The following is a 17,410-nucleotide window of genomic DNA, read 5'->3' on the forward strand; positions in this document are numbered from 1 at the left end:
GTAAGGCATCAGATGCGCGTCAAATGCTATTCTATAAAGGGCACGCTCCCTTTACAGAATAGTGTTTAGCACTCAAGTTGTTGTTTTTTTTAATTGAACTCCCTCCTGTATGTAATATGTAAACCACTTTGGTCATAGCACAGAAAAGCAGAATAGCAAGAATCCAATAAACACATTTCCTTTTAAGTTCTGTTCAGCTTTCTCGCACAATGCAAAAGTTTCAGACTTTTTCTATCCTACTTCCTTTTGCCTCCCAAATTAATGCCTTCACAAAAAAATTTGCACAAACTGTTGACCCACTTTTGTTTAAGGGACTTCTCTCCCTCTCTCTCTTCAGGTCATTTTGTTTTATATACAAAACAGACCGGGTAACTATAACCCTTTCTCTCAAATTTGATTACTTCAGAATAATAATTTTCCTTGTTTGACATTCATTAATCATATTCATTTGAGAACTTAATTAAATCCCACAGCAACTCTCCACACACACACACACACAGCTCTCACAGCGTTTCTTCTCTGTCACTAAGAGTAGCTCAGAATCATTAAAATAAAAAAATGATCCTATTTCTCACAATCTTATCACTCTCTCAAAATTTCACAAACAGTATCTTGTTATAAACAGGCAACAAGGTATATATACACATCCTCTGTCTCTGATTGCTCCCTCCCATCTGACAATTTTTGACACTTCAGAATCCAGTAACTCCCCCTGCAGCCAGGAGCCAGCAAGAACCATCTTGTGCTGGCTCAGAACTATACATGCCTGCCAGATCCTGCCTTAGTTCCTCTAAACACTTGTAAACACTGAAAATGCTCAATTCTACCTAATTCTCATGTTCTCACTCCTGAATCATCCAGCACCTGTGAGCAATACTCACTCAAAATACCTCTGATTCCAGGCTGCGTTCTCTACTTTTCTGTTCACACTGTCAGTGTCCTAGTCCTCCATTTCTACACTCTTCAGTATCCCTATGCACCTCAGCCAGCAAGCTCTGGCCCTCAATTGTTTCAAACTCACACCCTCAGCAACCACTGTGCATGCACATATGTATTTCTCTGTGCCCTACGACACCAATGAGCACCTAATATACTGCTGGCCAGGATACCAGGTTCCCAGGTCGTCACTGTTTGATCCTGCCCCAGCAATGCGACCTCTCTTCCCCCTTGCAGCACTACTTCTGGGTTCAGCAGGGCAAAATAGAGAGCTCCTGAATTCTGACCCATCTAGTTCTGCTGCTCCCAGGCCTCTCCAACCACGAAGCAACAACCCCAACAACTGCAGCTCCCACCAACTCCAGCTCCTCTCAAGTAAATATATTATTATTTCTTCTCCTAGCCACATTACACCTAATAACAGACAAAGAACAATTGACCTTCAGAAAAATGTTAAGCTAAGTCAAAATCATGTGTACTTGTCAAAAAATACAAAGAAAATTTAGGGGCACTTTTACAGAGCTGCAGTAAGCCCAACGCAGGCCAATGTGTTGATAATTGGTTGTTATTGGCCAATTAGTAATAGCTTGTTAACTGAGTAGCACGCATAAATTGGCTGCGCGCACCATATATAGAATCCGGAGGAAAAGGAACTGGTAATAAAGCAGTCATGGACTTTGTCCCAGTGCAAACAGTTTGAACATTTTTGTCTAAGAAAGTCTTGCCAAGGGACTGACTAATTGACCAGGTTGAGCAACCCCACCACCCACTTAAATTGCATAAAGATGTGCTGCCTCCTGTTCTTAACTTACCGCACATTTATCAGCGAAGCATACAAGCAAAGTCAACAGGATTATGGATGCTACAATCCCAAATGAAATTCCTACATCTCTAGTCCTAAAAAAAAAAAAAAAAAAAAAAGGAGAAAGTACCACGCTTTAACATATTCTTGTAAAACAGTTCAATTAAATCAGGTTGATCAGATTATTGACCCCCGCAGAACCACCTTTTACAACCAGAAACTGCCACTGGCCATTCTTTTCTTCTCTCCACCCCACCAAAAAAAATTGTGTCACAGTTTGAGACACCCATTTGGAATTTTCATAAAGCAAGGACATTTTCAGCTAATCGGTTCCTCTGAGTGACAGCAGATTGGAGCTGTGGCAGCTACACCTGTCCTGAAGACAACCTGAACAGGATATAGGTATGATGGCGATCAGGGAATTAGGCTGAGAACGGAGGAAGCCAGAGTTCAAATCTCGCTTCTCTCACCAAAACTCCTTGTGACTTCAGATAGGGCCACTTCACTCTCCACTATCTCAAGTATAAAACTTAAGATTGCAAGACCACTGGGGCAGATTGGGGAAAGAGAATACATCTAAAATTCAAGTCCAAAGACAATGGAGGAAAAGAAGAGAGACATGCATGAACTTTCCACACCATATAGTTATCTTCCTCAGACGTAATTAAGAATCCAGACTGCTAAATGGCATTATTTATTGCCAAAATAAGCCTGTACTGTGTAGCATTTATTTATTTATTTATATTTTGGGTAATATCTGCTCATTTAAAACAGCTTCACAGGATTATCTTTTTTGCAATGAAGTCAGGTGATGTGGAGGGGCATTTTCGATATGATGTCTAAGTTGAACTTTGGACGTTTTAAAAAAAAACGTCCAAAATCTGAATAGGAAAGAAGGTCATTTTTAAAAAAGAAAAACGTCTATCTTTTGTTTTTGAAAATACTGTTTGGAACAAGGTTTTGTGATTTGGATGTTTTATTTTTTGGTCCATTTTCAAATAAAAAAACATCCAAGTGCAAGACGCACAAAATCAAGCCATTGGGATGTAGGCGGAGCCAGCATTTTTAGTACACTGGTCCCACAGACATCCCAGATAAGCAATAGAGCACCCTAGGGGGCACTGCAGTGGACTTCATAAAATGCACTAAGGTACACATCTCACCATTGCTCCCTTGTCTGCTGAGCCCCCCCAAAACCCACTACCCCCAACTGTACACCACTACCATAGCCCTTATGGGTGAAGGGGCACCTATATGTAGGTACAGTGGGTTTCTGGTGAGTTTTGAAGGGCTCACAGTTTCCTCCACAAGTGTAACAGGTAGGAGGAGGTATGGGCCTGGATCCACCTGCATACTGTTCTAATGCACCTGAGTACAACATCTGAGGTTGGCATAGAGGCTGGCAAGTAATGTTTTTAATCATATTTTTTGGGGTGGGAGGGAGTTAGTGACCACTGGGGGAGTAAGGGGAAGTCACCCCTGATTCCCTCCAGTGGTCATCTGGTCATTTAGGGCACCTTTTTGTGCCTTGTTATAAAAACAGGTCTAGCTCAAAACGTCTTAGCGTTAGTCTTGAAAAATGTGTGGGAGAAAAACTCTGAGAGAGAGAAAAAAATCCTAATCCAAAAAGCCAGGTGAAGCAACAAACCAGCTTGTTTAGACTCCCATAGCAGGCTCTAAAGCTAAAAATGGCTTAGGTTGAGTCAAGCTTATGTTAATGAAATAAAGCTTTTGTGTGAGCAATACTGGTTTGTTGCTTTCAGTCAACTCTGCTGTTTGCTCTCTTAAAGTTTGAACCATTTCATATTATCAAGAGGAATCTAAAGTGTAAGGGGACATACATTTTTAAAAAGATACAAAAGACAGCTGAATAAAAAGAAAAGAACACTTACCTTGGTGCCACTAATATCTGAATCAGTAATATACAGAGAAATATAAAAGCAGCACAGGCAAAATAATTCCTGAGTTTTGGTATGGCTATCATACGATACTGCAAAACAAAAATTGAAAATATGGGTTCTCAGTGCATTCTTAATATACTACAACATCCAATATAAATTAACATTTGATGTACTATTGTAAATATATTTCTACATTTATACACATGAAAATGTAGTCAACTAAAAAAAAATGAATTAGAACACTTTGGAAGACCAAGCACCTAAACTGAAGAAATTTTAGCACTGCTTGCATATCCCTATGGTAACTGATCTGTAGCCCTATGCAAGGGAGCAATGAGGAGGTGAATTCAGATTATGTATCTGGAAAGAAGTCGCCTTCAGATGGGGAAACAGCATGATGCAGCGTCTAACTCAGAAAGAAACACAACGGTCCTTCAAGGATGGCAACTGGGTCTGGTTTTCAGTGTTGGTGTAAAGAGTGTTTTATGACATTTAGCAGGTGATTTCAGAAGGCTTAGGTGTGTGTAAATGGGGCTTTTGGGCTAAATTCTATATAGGGCACCTAAAAAATCGGTGCCAAAAAATACCCGTGTAAGAGGTATTCTATAAGCAATGCTTAAAGTTCGGCACAGTTTATAGAATTAACGCTTAAGCAGAGAGGTCACACATAAAATTTAGGCACCACCATTTGCACTAATGAAAATGTGGTGCAAATGCCCGCACATAAATGTAAGCATGCAACATCCATATTCTGTAATTACGCACATAACTCAAAACCACACCTGTTCCCCCCGCCCCCCCCGCAAAATGCCCATGAACCTTCTATTTCTGCGCCCCTTTTTTTGGGTTGGATATGTAAATTTTAGGTGCAGATCCCATGAATAACTTTACATGCATTAGTGCCAATTAAATCTAATTAGTGCCAATAAAATCTAATTAGTGCCAATAATTGCTTGTTAAAAAGCCAATTGGCACTAATTGGCTCATTATGCTATTAAATTGCGCACAAACCAGGAACATGCTTAAATTTGTACAAGCAATTTTTGACGACCTTTATAGAATAAGGGGTTTATGTATAAACAGCTATTTTCAAACAGGTACTACTTAGGGCAATTTTAGAAAGGCTTTCTCCATATAAAATCCAGCTATGCAATACTTGCCAAATTTTTACACATAGAAAAGTGTACACAAGGATCAATCCCATATCTATGTTTATACATGTATCAAGTAGGTGCCTTCAGGGACAAAGTTGGGCAGAGTTTGGAGTTTGTACACATACCCCCATACTCTCTATATATGGCGCCCAAATCTGGGTGTCCTTCCGAGATGTGCATGTAAATTAATTAGTCAACAAGCTCTTAACCATCAATAACTGGGTGCATACAACCAATTATTGATACTGACACTCGTTAAAATGTATGCGCACATCTGGCTGCGTACTATTCTATAAGGCAAGGTGTCTAAATCCAATAGGGGCCCTTTTACTAAGCTGTAGTAAAATGTGGCCTGTGTTAGTTTGGATAAGTGAAACTGGTGTGCACTGGGCCATTTTTTACCACTGCAGATAAGGCCTTTTTTTAATGGGCAGCAAATGACCATGTGGCAACAATTTACTGCCTGAACCCTTACCGTCACCTATTTAGTTGGTGGTAAGGGCTCACAAGCTACTCGTGTAGTAATCATGCAGGCTCGACAATGTGGCCATACTGCCGATTACCACCAGGAATGCTCCCCCGCAGTAGAAAATAGAAAATTATTTTCTACAATGGGAAACAGCACGCACCAACTTCAGAACGCTGAGCACCCACGCTACCCTGGCGCTAGTGTCAATTTGGCGCATGCTACCCACATGCTAGCCCTACTGCAGCTTGGTAAAAGGGGCCCACCTGCATCCCAAAAGGTGGTGTGGCCATGGGAGGGACATGGGAGTGTCAGTAGCTTTCTGAAAAGTTACACATGTAGTTATAGAATACTGGGTAAGCGCGCCTTAACTTGGGTGCTAGCATTTACACCAGGTTTCAGCAGGCCTAAGTCTGGCACCCAGTGTTAGGTATGGGAATCAGTGCTTTATAGAATAGTGCTTAGTGCAGAGGTTCCCAAACGTTTTCAGTTCACGGCACCCTTAAGTGTCCGAGCAATTTCTTGTGGCCCCCGACCCCCCCCGACCCCCGCCGCCACATAGGTCTCCACCCCCCACAGTTCTCTACTGCCCCCCTCACGCATTTTTTCCACTGCTCACCTTCACCTGGAGCAGCTCTGGGGGCCCTCCTCTGCCCCCGTGTCTCCACCTCCCCCTTTTCCTGTCCCAATGTTCCTCCCTGCCCAGCATCTTTTCTTTGTCCTTGTCTCTCTCCATATTCAGCTTCCTTCTTTTTTCCCTTCTTCCCATACCATCCTGCCCACCCTACCCCACTTGAATGCCACGTCTCTTCCAGGCCTGCCCACCTCCCCGAACAGTCTGACTTCTCTCCCCTTCAACCTTCCTCTTCCAATCAAGACTCTCTTCCCCACTCCCAGTGTGCCCTGCATCTCTCCCTCTGCCAACTCTCCTCCATAGCTCCAGTCCCCTGTACCTATCCAGCAGCGTCAATGATCAAGAAAGTTTTCCGTCAGTATCAGGGCCTCTTCTCAGGCGCATCCCGCCTACACGGATAACAGGAAGTGGAAACAAAGTAGGCAGGACGCTCCAGAGAAGAGGGCAGCTCCAACGTTGATGAAAAACTGTCTCAATCGCCGCTACCAGAGAGGTACAGGGGCCTGGGGCTACAGAGAACAGCCGGCGGAAGGGAGAAGGAGAGATGCAGGACTCACGGGCAGGGGCGTAGCCGCGGCCGGGCCTGGATGGGCCCAGGCCCAGCCAGTTTCCCTCCAGGCCCGCCCAGCCAACGTCCGCCACGGGTGTCAACAGGTGGGGGGGGGGTGCTCTGCTGGCGCTGCAGACCCCACCTGCCTACCAGCTCCATGATCGACGAGCAGACGACCCTCGTCTTCCATCCGGCACCGAGCCTTTTAAAAAAAACCCCGGAGAAACGCCTCACGTCTGCTTTGCGCTGCTGTAAAGCAAACAGCAAATTGCTTCATCGCGTCGGCCCTTCCTTCACTGTGTCCCACCCTCGCGGAAATAGGAAGTTACATCAGAGGGCGGGACACAGTGAAGGAAAGGCCGACGTGACGAAGCGATTTGTTGCTTGCTTTACAGCAGCGCACAGCAGACGCGAGGCGTTTCTCCGGTTTTCTCCGTTTTTTTTAAAAGGCTCGGTGCCGGATGGAAGACAAGGGTCGTCTGCTTGTCGATCATGGAGCTGGTAGGCAGGTGGGGACTGGTTCGTGCAGGGGGGCTCAGATGGGTTGTCAGGGGGGTGGGTGGAGAAGGGAAGAGGAAATGCATGCCCACCCAAAAATTACATTCTGGCTAGCCACTGCTCACGGGGCACCCCTGAGAGTTCGCTGCGATGCACCAGGGTGCTGTGGCGCAGTTTGGGAACCGCTGGCTTAGCACCAATTTTTTCAGCTCCCATTTTTGAGCGCTTTTTTGTCAAGCCTTTTCTAATACTAGGCCTTTTCTAATACTAGGGTTTTTGGACTGCATGGACCTAAATGTCCATTTTCCAGTGTAGACAACCTATACAAAGTTATCCTTTTGATCTCTGAAGGAAAATGACACATCATGATCTTGTCATGTGATCTCTTACAATGAATTCTACCTACCTCTCTCTCAAATTCGGGTCCAGTAAAGAAAAGAGAGAATCCATAGAAGTCATCCGACTTAACGAAGCAAGGTCTATATAAAAAGACATTCAAATTTGATAAGACTGATGGTAACAGTTTTCTATAAATGATAAAATCATCACTTCAATTCATGAGTTTAAAAAGTCTCAAAGCCATGTGTGTGTGTAAAGAGTGATTAATGCATAAAACTCAAACTATCTAAAAATGTCCCTTCCTCAAGTGACTAGAAGTACATAGTGTTTCATAATGCACATATTTTAGCTAAATTAAGAGGTAGCATTCCATGCTTTGTTCAGGAGAAAAAACATACATTGCCGGATTCTATATAGCAGCGCCTAGAGATCTGCATCGAAATCCAGGCATATTCTTTAACAACACGCGTAACTTAATTGACTTAGCAAGCCAATCACCGTATTTAAAAGCACTTAATTAGAATTTATGCACATAATTCGCTAAGCAGATTCTGTAATGAACTGCGCCTAAATTTTAAAGTGCACAGTTCAAAAGTGGCATGGCTATGGGCGGGGAGATGGGAGTTACATGGGCATTCCAAAATTTATGCACATTATAGAATATGGCCCAATGCATGTAAATCTTCGCATCAGGATTTACGCCACGTTTTCATTGGTGTAAATGGACGTGCGTAGTTTTAAGCGCTGGGATATCAACTAAGTGTATTCTATATACCGCGTCTAAATCTAGGCATCTTTCATAGAATACACTTAGGTGGAAATGTATACCGCGCAGATTTTTTTTAGGCGCCATATATAGAATCTGGCCCTCAGTGTACATAGATTGCATTTTTAAATCTACACATGTTCTTCATGAAAAAAGCGTACCCACAGGAAAATACAAGTGCAAAGTAAAAGAACACATATACAGTACTTTTCTTTTTAAAACTGTGGCAAAATCTATCAATAAAAAGTATCCATAAGGTGTGGTTTACCACATGTAGACTGAAATTTGATCCAATATTGAATTAACTTGTCAAATCTGCTACGTCTCATAATTGCTATGACACAGATGGTATGCCACTTCCATGCACCTAAGGTCAAGTTACACAGATACCACAAGCACTAGACTCGGCAAGTCATTAAAGGGACAATTTTCAATGTCATTTACAGCGTAAAACAGTGATTTTTATAACAGTGTGTAGACATTTTGTACAGAATTTCCAAAAGGAAAAGAGTGTGTGTACTTTTCCTTGGAAAACTGGTATAATTTATGTATGTATAGTAGGGCTGCATTTCTGAATTAGGCTGTGAAAACTGTAAGGCTGTTTATAGCTATTTTGTATGCTGTTTCAGATTCTTTAATTTGTAATTTTTCAGTTTTTATTTTGCATTTCTTATCTTTTTATTACTTTTTATATTTTAAATTTTTAGGGTTGCATTTTGATTAAAATTTGTAATTGCGATTAATCGCACAATTAACAGTACGCTATTTACTTTTTATTCCCACTGCAACTCCTTGCGACTCTGGGCAATGGCGGGTTACATGACTTGCCCAGAGTCACAAGTAGCTCCAGTGGGAACAAAACTAAATAAACGTATCTTTAATTGTGTGATTAAAATTTTAATTGAAATGCAGCCCTAATTTATGAGCAAAGGTGCCAACATTTCAGAATGAATGGGGGTGCCAAACAGAATACAAATTGCCCCTTCCTGGATACACTTAAAGAAGCCTGCTCAATATTGGGAGTGCTCAGCACCCACCGAATACACAGAGCTGGCTCTTCCAAAAAAGTTGCATGTGGAATTACAGAATTTAGCCGAAGTGCACCTGACTTGGGTGCCAGCATTTACACCTAGTTTCAGCAGATTAAAATCCAGCGCCCAAAACTTAGACATGGAATCCGCGCTTAAGAACTATTCTACATAAGGCGCACATCTTATACAGAATAGCACTTAGTGTTGAATTTTTTTCAATGCCCAAATTTCTGTCATTTATAGAATTTCCCCCTATAGGCTTCATAAGTTAGGCAGTCCATTATAAAACTACTCTCTTGTGGCGATATGAATGCATTACTAGAGCATCAATGGCCGACTGTAAAAGGAATATCTCCTGGTCAGCAGTAAAGTGCTGGTTTGGTTCAGCCACTGGTTAACCAAAACCTCTTTCCACATACAGGTCACTATAAAGCAAACACATGTTTTAAATAAGGCAATCCCCCAGAGGCAATTTTTTTTGTTGTTGTTTAAAGATGCAATTCCAAGACCTGACATGGCCATAATTTGGCCAAGTGTTTGAGGGGTCCTTTTACAAAGGCGCACTGAAAAATGGCTTGCGGTAGTGTAGACGCAGGTTTGGGGGGCGCAGATTCATTTTTTAGTACGCCTGTAAAAAAGGCCTTTTTAAAATTTTTGCCAAAAATGAACGTGCGACAAAATGAAAATTGTCGCGCATCCATTTTGGGTCTGAGACCTTACCACTAGCCCTAGCTGTAAAGACTCATGTGCTAACCAGGCGGTAATGACCTACGCATGTCAAATGCCACTTGGCGCGCGACCATTAGGCGCACCCGAAAATAAAAAATATTTTTCAGATGCACATAAGTACATAAGTACATAAGTAGTGCCATACTGGGAAAGACCAAAGGTCCATCTAGCCCAGCATCCTGTCACCGACAGTGGCCAATCCAGGTCAAGGGCACCTGGCACGCTCCCCAAACGTAAAAACATTCCAGACAAGTTATACCTAAAAATGCGGAATTTTTCCAAGTCCATTTAATAGCGGTCTATGGACTTGTCCTTTAGGAATCTATCTAACCCCTTTTTAAACTCCGTCAAGCTAACCGCCCGTACCAAGTTCTCCGGCAACGAATTCCAGAGTCTAATTACACGTTGGGTGAAGAAAAATTTTCTCCGATTCGTTTTAAATTTACCACACTGTAGCTTCAACTCATGCCCTCTAGTCCTAGTATTTTTGGATAGCGTGAACAGTCGCTTCACATCCACCCGATCCATTCCACTCATTATTTTATACACTTCTATCATATCTCCCCTCAGCCGTCTCTTCTCCAAGCTGAAAAGCCCTAGCCTTCTCAGCCTCTCTTCATAGGAAAGTCGTCCCATCCCCACTATCATTTTCGTCGCCCTTCGCTGTACCTTTTCCAATTCTACTATATCTTTTTTGAGATACGGAGACCAGTACTGAACACAATACTCCAGGTGCGGTCGCACCATGGAGCGATACAACGGCATTATAACATCCGCACACCTGGACTCCATACCCTTCCTAATAACACCCAACATTCTATTCGCTTTCCTAGCTGCAGCAGCACACTGAGCAGAAGGTTTCAGCGTATCATCGACGACGACACCCAGATCCCTTTCTTGATCCGTAACTCCTAACGCGGAACCTTGCAAGACGTAGCTATAATTCGGGTTCCTCTTACCCACATGCATCACTTTGCACTTGTCAACATTGAACTTCATCTGCCACTTGCATGCCCATTCTCCCAGTCTCGCAAGGTCCTCCTGTAATCGTTCACATTCCTCCTGCGACTTGACGACCCTGAATAATTTTGTGTCATCGGCGAATTTAATTACCTCACTAGTTATTCCCATCTCTAGGTCATTTATAAATACATTAAAAAGCAACGGACCCAGCACAGACCCCTGCGGGACCCCACTAACTACCCTCCTCCACTGAGAATACTGGCCACGCAATCCTACTCTCTGCTTCCTATCTTTCAACCAGTTCTTAATCCATAATAATACCCTACCTCCGATTCCATGACTCTGCAATTTCTTCAGGAGTCTTTCGTGCGGCACTTTGTCAAACGCCTTCTGAAAATCCAGATATACAATATCAACCGGCTCCCCATTGTCCACATGTTTGCTTACCCCCTCAAAAAAATGCATTAGATTGGTGAGGCAAGACTTCCCTTCACTAAATCCGTGCTGACTTTGTCTCATCAGTCCATGTTTTTGTATATGCTCTGCAATTTTATTCTTAATAATAGCCTCCACCATCTTGCCCGGCACCGACGTCAGACTCACCGGTCTATAATTTCCCGGATCTCCTCTGGAACCCTTCTTAAAATCGGAGTAACATTGGCTACCCTCCAGTCTTCCGGTACTACACTCGATTTTAGGGACAGATTGCATATTTCTAACAGTAGCTCCGCAAGTTCATTTTTTAGTTCTATTAATACTCTGGGATGAATACCATCAGGTCCCGGTGATTTACTACTCTTCAGCTTGCTGAACTGACCCATTACATCCTCCAAGGTTACAGAGAATTTGTTTAGTTTCTCCGACTCCCCCGCTTCAAATATTCTTTCCGGCACCGGTGTCCCCCCCAAATCCTCCTCGGTGAAGACCGAAGCAAAGAATTCATTTAATTTCTCCGCTACGGCTTTGTCCTCCTTGATCGCCCCTTTAACACGTATCGCACGCACGCCAATAATGAAATTACCAAAAGAGCCACGCAGTAGTCAGGCAGTAACTCCATTTTGGCGCACGTTAGGCACACACAGATGCTTACACGGCATAGTATAAGGGCCCCTGAATAAGGAATCCATAAAACATATTACTGTACTTACAACAAAAAAATTTAGGGGCCCTTTTATTTAACTGTGTTAAGCACTCAAGCTCATGCAATAACTGTTACCGCAGAGCCACGTGTCTTTTTCTTTAGCAATCGGGAGGATGTTCTCTAACTTGCTGGTGGACTAACTGTTAAAAATGTGATCATCACTCTTGAAAAAGTCTTTGTGAAACAGTGGCACTCTGTTGAGCGAATTAGCAAAATCAGCATGCCAGTTAAGTGTTGATTTTCAGTTTTTATCTCTAAAGAAAAAAAAAGCAAAGAAACTTGAATTGCTGAAAAGTTGACAAAATAGAATTAATTTTTTATAGAGAAGATACTCAATGTTGATAAGATAAGAAATAAGATGTAAAAATATATTAAAAATGAATAAATAGGAGGCTTTTTTAGACCAGTGAAGAGGACACTCAATTGGAAAAGCAATATGTTATATACTGCAAGCTAACCATAGCATTTATTATCTGAGGTTTTTTTCCTCCTTAAATCTGTTTCACATAAAACCGGTTTACTAGATTCTTGTACTTTAAAGTTTGACATTGCGTAAATTAGCAAAAAAGAAGCCTTATGATTTTTTGAATTCCCAGGGCAAGGACAGGATAGAGTGGGAAAGCAAATATGCAAACATTAGATTTTTCAAACTTATCAATGTTTCCCAGTGATATTTTGCCCACAGAAATGCACAGATGCAAAGCACACAGAAGTTTCACAGAGAATCTATCCAATCAATTTGCCTTTGAAAAATTAGCTGACAGGACTCTGTAGCTAGGCAGGTTGTCTAAAATTCTTCACAAAGGGTTTAGCCACATTTTATACTTACAGTGAAATTCACCAGTCAATACCACACCCTGATATGCAAAAATTAAATTACATACTTGGCAGAACTCAGGCCATCAATGGTGGTCATCATTTTTTCATGAAGTTCTTCCTCCATTTTCCTCTTCTGAGAGGTATTCCTAAGCAAAACAAACAAACTGTTCCCTATAACAGGTAAAATCATATTTTATCCATCAACTATATCCTGTGGAAGCACTGAATATTATAAGCTGCAATATAGCCAAGTTAATAAAAAATAAGAGAAAATAGAAGGACCTTTACACTTCCAGTGCAAACCCACCAGCAGAGAAAATACCTTCCACCTGCATTCTCAAGCAATTTTTAAGAACAAAAAGTCAGAGCCAATCGTTTTTTGAAACTTAGAGGCCTTTTCACTAAAGTGCTAAGATTTTGCAGTTAACACGCTTTAATGCACGCAATTAACATATATTAAGTGCAATTCTAAGATGGCAATTGGGAGGCGTGCCCAGTATTTCAGTTGCAGATTCTGCATTACAAAGTCATCAGTGTGTGGTAATGAGGTAGCAGTTAACATGCAACCAATTCAGCACTTCCAATTTAGGAGGCACTAAGTAGTCCCACACTAATTGCGCATTAGTTGGTGCATGGTAAGTACAGCATGTTAAGCACCGAACACTCTCCATGTCCATTTTTCCACCCATGCCCTGCTCAGTTCTGCCCCTTTCCAAAGCATGGCCTTAACATGCAACTTACTGCACATTAACTATACAAAAAAACCATGTAAGCTGTTGATGTGTTTTACCTTATAGTTTATAAGGTATTAGTACTTGATATACCAGCTTTACTGATAGGCAGGCCAGGGCAGTGTACAGACTAAAATAACAAGCAGAAAACAACACCAAAATGTAAATAGAATAGTAACCATTCAAACAAGATACATATCCAAAAGAATGAAAAAATACTTAAAAACAGTTTGTCCTTCAAGCATTTTATGATACATCAGAGCAGAAAAATAACGTGTTAACAAGCCTAAGCACTTTGGTAAAAGGGCCCCTTGGTTTTTGAAGCATTTTAGCCTACGAGAAGAAATGGATTCCAATTTGAATATAAATGCCTTCCCCTCCCCTTGACTCTGCTTTATAAATCCTGCCTTCTCCCAACTATTCCCCCAAACAAACTGGCACCATGACAGGTTTAGTGCTCCAGCCGCAGAAGTAAGCAATTAATAAAGAAATGTCAAGGTCCCATACAAGCCAGGTATCAGCATAAAACAGACATTCAAACAGAAAAAGAAACTCACTTATAGCTTACAAGTGAAGAGGAGGGAGACGATAACAGTTCTTGTCTAGATCCATCCAGACTAACAGAGAGAGACATTTTGATTTAGCAGGGAAAAACAAAGTGGATAATCAAACAGCATCTATCAAGAGGCATCTTTATGAAAGGAGAAGTTAGTTCTTACCTGATAATTTTCTTTGCATTAGTCCTTCCCACTATTCCAGAACCTGTGGATAGTTGCGTCCATTAGCCAGCGGGTGGAGACAGAGAACTGAAAACTAAGCTGAGATATGTCTCTTGGCATCTAGTCCTGCTCCTCAGTATTTACGTAAACAAGCAGTAAGGATAAACTCAGAATAAACAGAACCTTAACAACTCGCTAACCTAACACTAACCAGACGAGAAAATATGTGTGGACCTCTCCCATCTCTGAACAACTTGTAGAGAACAAAGTGAAAAACGTGTCTCCATCCACCTGCTAGAGATGGAAAATACTAAGGAGCTGGACTGGATACCAAGAGAGATACATCTCAGCTCAGCTTTCAGTTCTCTATCTCCACCTGCTGGTTGATGGACGCAACTATCCACAAGTTCTGGAATCATGGGAAGCTATGTAATGGAAACACAAATTGACATACTAATACTCGTACACATAGGTGAACATATACATAGATATACACACACACAGATAGCAATTTTGAAGAAAGGTTGATGCAAATGTAAGTCAAAAAGAAAACATTAATTCATTAACTTTTTTTGCCATACCAAAATCTATATGATGGGTACAATCTGCACATTAAAAAAATAACGGGTATTTTTTTATGGGATAGAAAGTTTATACATTTGATAAATAAGCTATACATTTTAGCTTCACTACAAAGCATCTTGGAACATACAGTCCATTTTAAGAATCATTTGGCTGAAAGTTCCAAGCCTTCAATCCAGGACCTTGAGAAATATGTTTAATTCTTAATTTAGCATAATTCATTGCAATTTATGAACAAAGCAGAGGGAGAGTTTAATCTGGTACCAGGTTTAAGACCAATAAAATGGCTGCACTAAAATTTGAGCCAGTTTGGAGCCACCTAACATTTGCTGTTGGACATGGCCACCAAAATAACAAAAGAATTATGTTTCTTTTTTTTTTTTTTTTTTTTTATTTAATAATTTCAAATACATTTCCAAGAATACACTTGAATAGGAAAGTGTTATAACTTCACAAACTCTAATAAGAAGGAAAATAATAAATAAGTAATCATCATTATTAAGTGACAACACATAAGTCCTCATTAATAGGATTCCAAGATTAAAGTAGGAGAAAAAGAAAAAACATCAAGGAAATAAAGCATATAGCAAAGCTATTTCAAAGCTATTCTCATTGAACTCCAATGGCATTTTTTGAAGCCACAAATGCTGACAATTGGCTCGGGTCCATGAACACATATTTAAGGGAATTATAATTCACAATGCATTTGCATGGGAACTTTAAATAAAATGTTCCTCCTAGATGTAAAACGGCTGGTTTTAATAAAAGGAATTGCTTCCTCTTTCTTTGAGTATCCCTTGCAACGTCGGGAAACAATAATACTCTAAGGCATATTTTCAAAGCACTTTGGGAGGCTAAGTTCCATAGGTTTCTATGGAACTTTGGGAGGCTAAGTGTTTTGAAAATATGCCTCTTTGTGTCCCAAAAATAATTTCGCTTTATGTCGGAAGAAAAGTCTAAATATCCACTGCTTATCTGGTAGCAGAGCTACAACTGCAACCAAAGTTGCTGCCGTTGTCTGCTCTGTAGTTGACGTTTCAAGAAAATCTGTTATGTTCAAGGATGATTGTTGTTCTTGTGCAACTCTCTCTTTCTGTGGAATATAGTAGCACTGAATAAGTGGAGGAAAATTAGACTCCGGTATTTCCAGTATCTCTTTCATATATCTTTTGAGCATATCTAGTGGACTAATCAATTTCACCATTGGAAAGTTCACGAACCTTAAATTATGTCTGCGCATATAATTTTCATATATCTCCCCCTTACTCCTAAGGTTCGATACATCTTTAAGAATAGTAGCTTGAATATTTCCAACTTTAGAGACCTCCTGTTCTATTTTTTCACAGCGTTTTTCAACTGTCTTTAAATCTGAGGCATTTTCTCTCCACTTTTTTTTTCAGTCTCAACTGATTTCTGTAACATAAGGTTAGTTTGCTTAAAAACAACGCTTGAGACATCTGAGCCATTAAGTCCCACAATGAATTTAGGGTAAGAATTATGTTTCTTAAAGCAACTTTGATCTCAAAAAGGGAGGAAGATGTCAAAATCAAACCACATCAGTGACTGGAAAACTGATATTGAACCTGGGTCGCTAGTCACAATTTATTTAGTATATGCTTATATTTCACTGATCCAAAATGAACTACAGAGGAGAGGGAATCCAAACGCAAAGAAACAAAAACGTATATCCAAAAGAGCACAAGGAACCTTCAAATTTGAGAGCATCTCAGCTACACTTTATTGATCAGACCCGATGTGGTCTGCGTTCCAGCAACAAATGCCTGTGGTCAGAGGTCTATGGATGGTATTTGATTCTAAACACGCTAGTTTTTGGCAAGTTCCACAGTGCAGTACACCCCATCAAGTTTACTACTAGTTCCCACACTTTTTAAGCATCTCTTTATGGAGTTAAGAGCTGACCTGTCTTTTTCAAGACAAGCTTGTTCTTTGCCATTGGAATATTCATTTCTTTGGAATAAAATACCATCCAGAGACCGTGTTGGGTTCGATCAATAAAATGTAGCTGAGATGCTCTCAATTTTGAAGGCTCCTTGTGCTCTTTTGGATATACGCTACTGATCCAAAATGGCAATAACACTTGTCACTTGTTCAATAACTAGTAAAACAGCAGACATCACATTTACTACACTAGTCTCACTGTTAGTTCAAAGGACATAAGACTACAAAACACAATCACCTGAACAGTCAAGCATAGCAGGGATGACTAAAGGAAAGGAAACCTGGTGTCAGATGGAAATTCTTTATTCAATATGTAAAGCAAGAAATTCCAGGGAGTGACACGAGCCGTGTTTCAGCAAAACTGCCTGCATTAGGAGTCCATAATTCTGATAAAATACAGCAATCAAAAGAAATAAATTCCTGCAAACACAGGTCAAATAGAAGTAATCCACAGCATCTTTCACTCACAAATGCTGGGCTGAGCTTGCAGAAAGAAACCAGCCTGGCATTTTTGAGTGAGAGAAAAACAGAAACAGGGTAGATTAGCGATTTTGTTAAAACCTTCTAACAGAGTTCAGCTTATCATAGTACCTTCAAATATAATAGAGCTGTAAGAAGGCCTTTGCATGTATGACATCTTAACTGTTGGCCACAAAGTCTATCTATAAAACAGGAAGTACCCTTTCACAT

At 40.8% G+C, this 17,410-nt stretch overlaps 1 protein-coding gene across 4 annotated transcripts in view; it reads right to left on the bottom strand.

Annotated features, from left to right (window-relative positions):
* Positions 1-17,410, bottom strand: part of ADCY7 (adenylate cyclase 7) — a 257,435-nt gene that overhangs the window by 40,499 nt on the left and 199,526 nt on the right. For 3 of the 4 annotated variants that reach the window (XM_030204352.1, XM_030204350.1, XM_030204351.1), the window contains 5 exons: positions 14,018-14,077; positions 12,795-12,875; positions 7,348-7,420; positions 3,631-3,728; positions 1,749-1,833 (listed from right to left, as the gene is read on the bottom strand). In XM_030204352.1, coding sequence (XP_030060212.1) covers positions 1,749-1,833; positions 3,631-3,728; positions 7,348-7,420; positions 12,795-12,875; positions 14,018-14,077 — 397 coding nt within the window. The remainder of the gene's footprint in view (positions 1-1,748; positions 1,834-3,630; positions 3,729-7,347; positions 7,421-12,794; positions 12,876-14,017; positions 14,078-17,410) is intronic. The other variant, XM_030204353.1, reaches the window with a different exon arrangement.

This window comes from Microcaecilia unicolor, chromosome 5, assembly GCF_901765095.1.
Source record: "Microcaecilia unicolor chromosome 5, aMicUni1.1, whole genome shotgun sequence".
In the NCBI taxonomy this organism is placed as follows: Eukaryota; Metazoa; Chordata; class Amphibia; order Gymnophiona; family Siphonopidae; genus Microcaecilia; species Microcaecilia unicolor.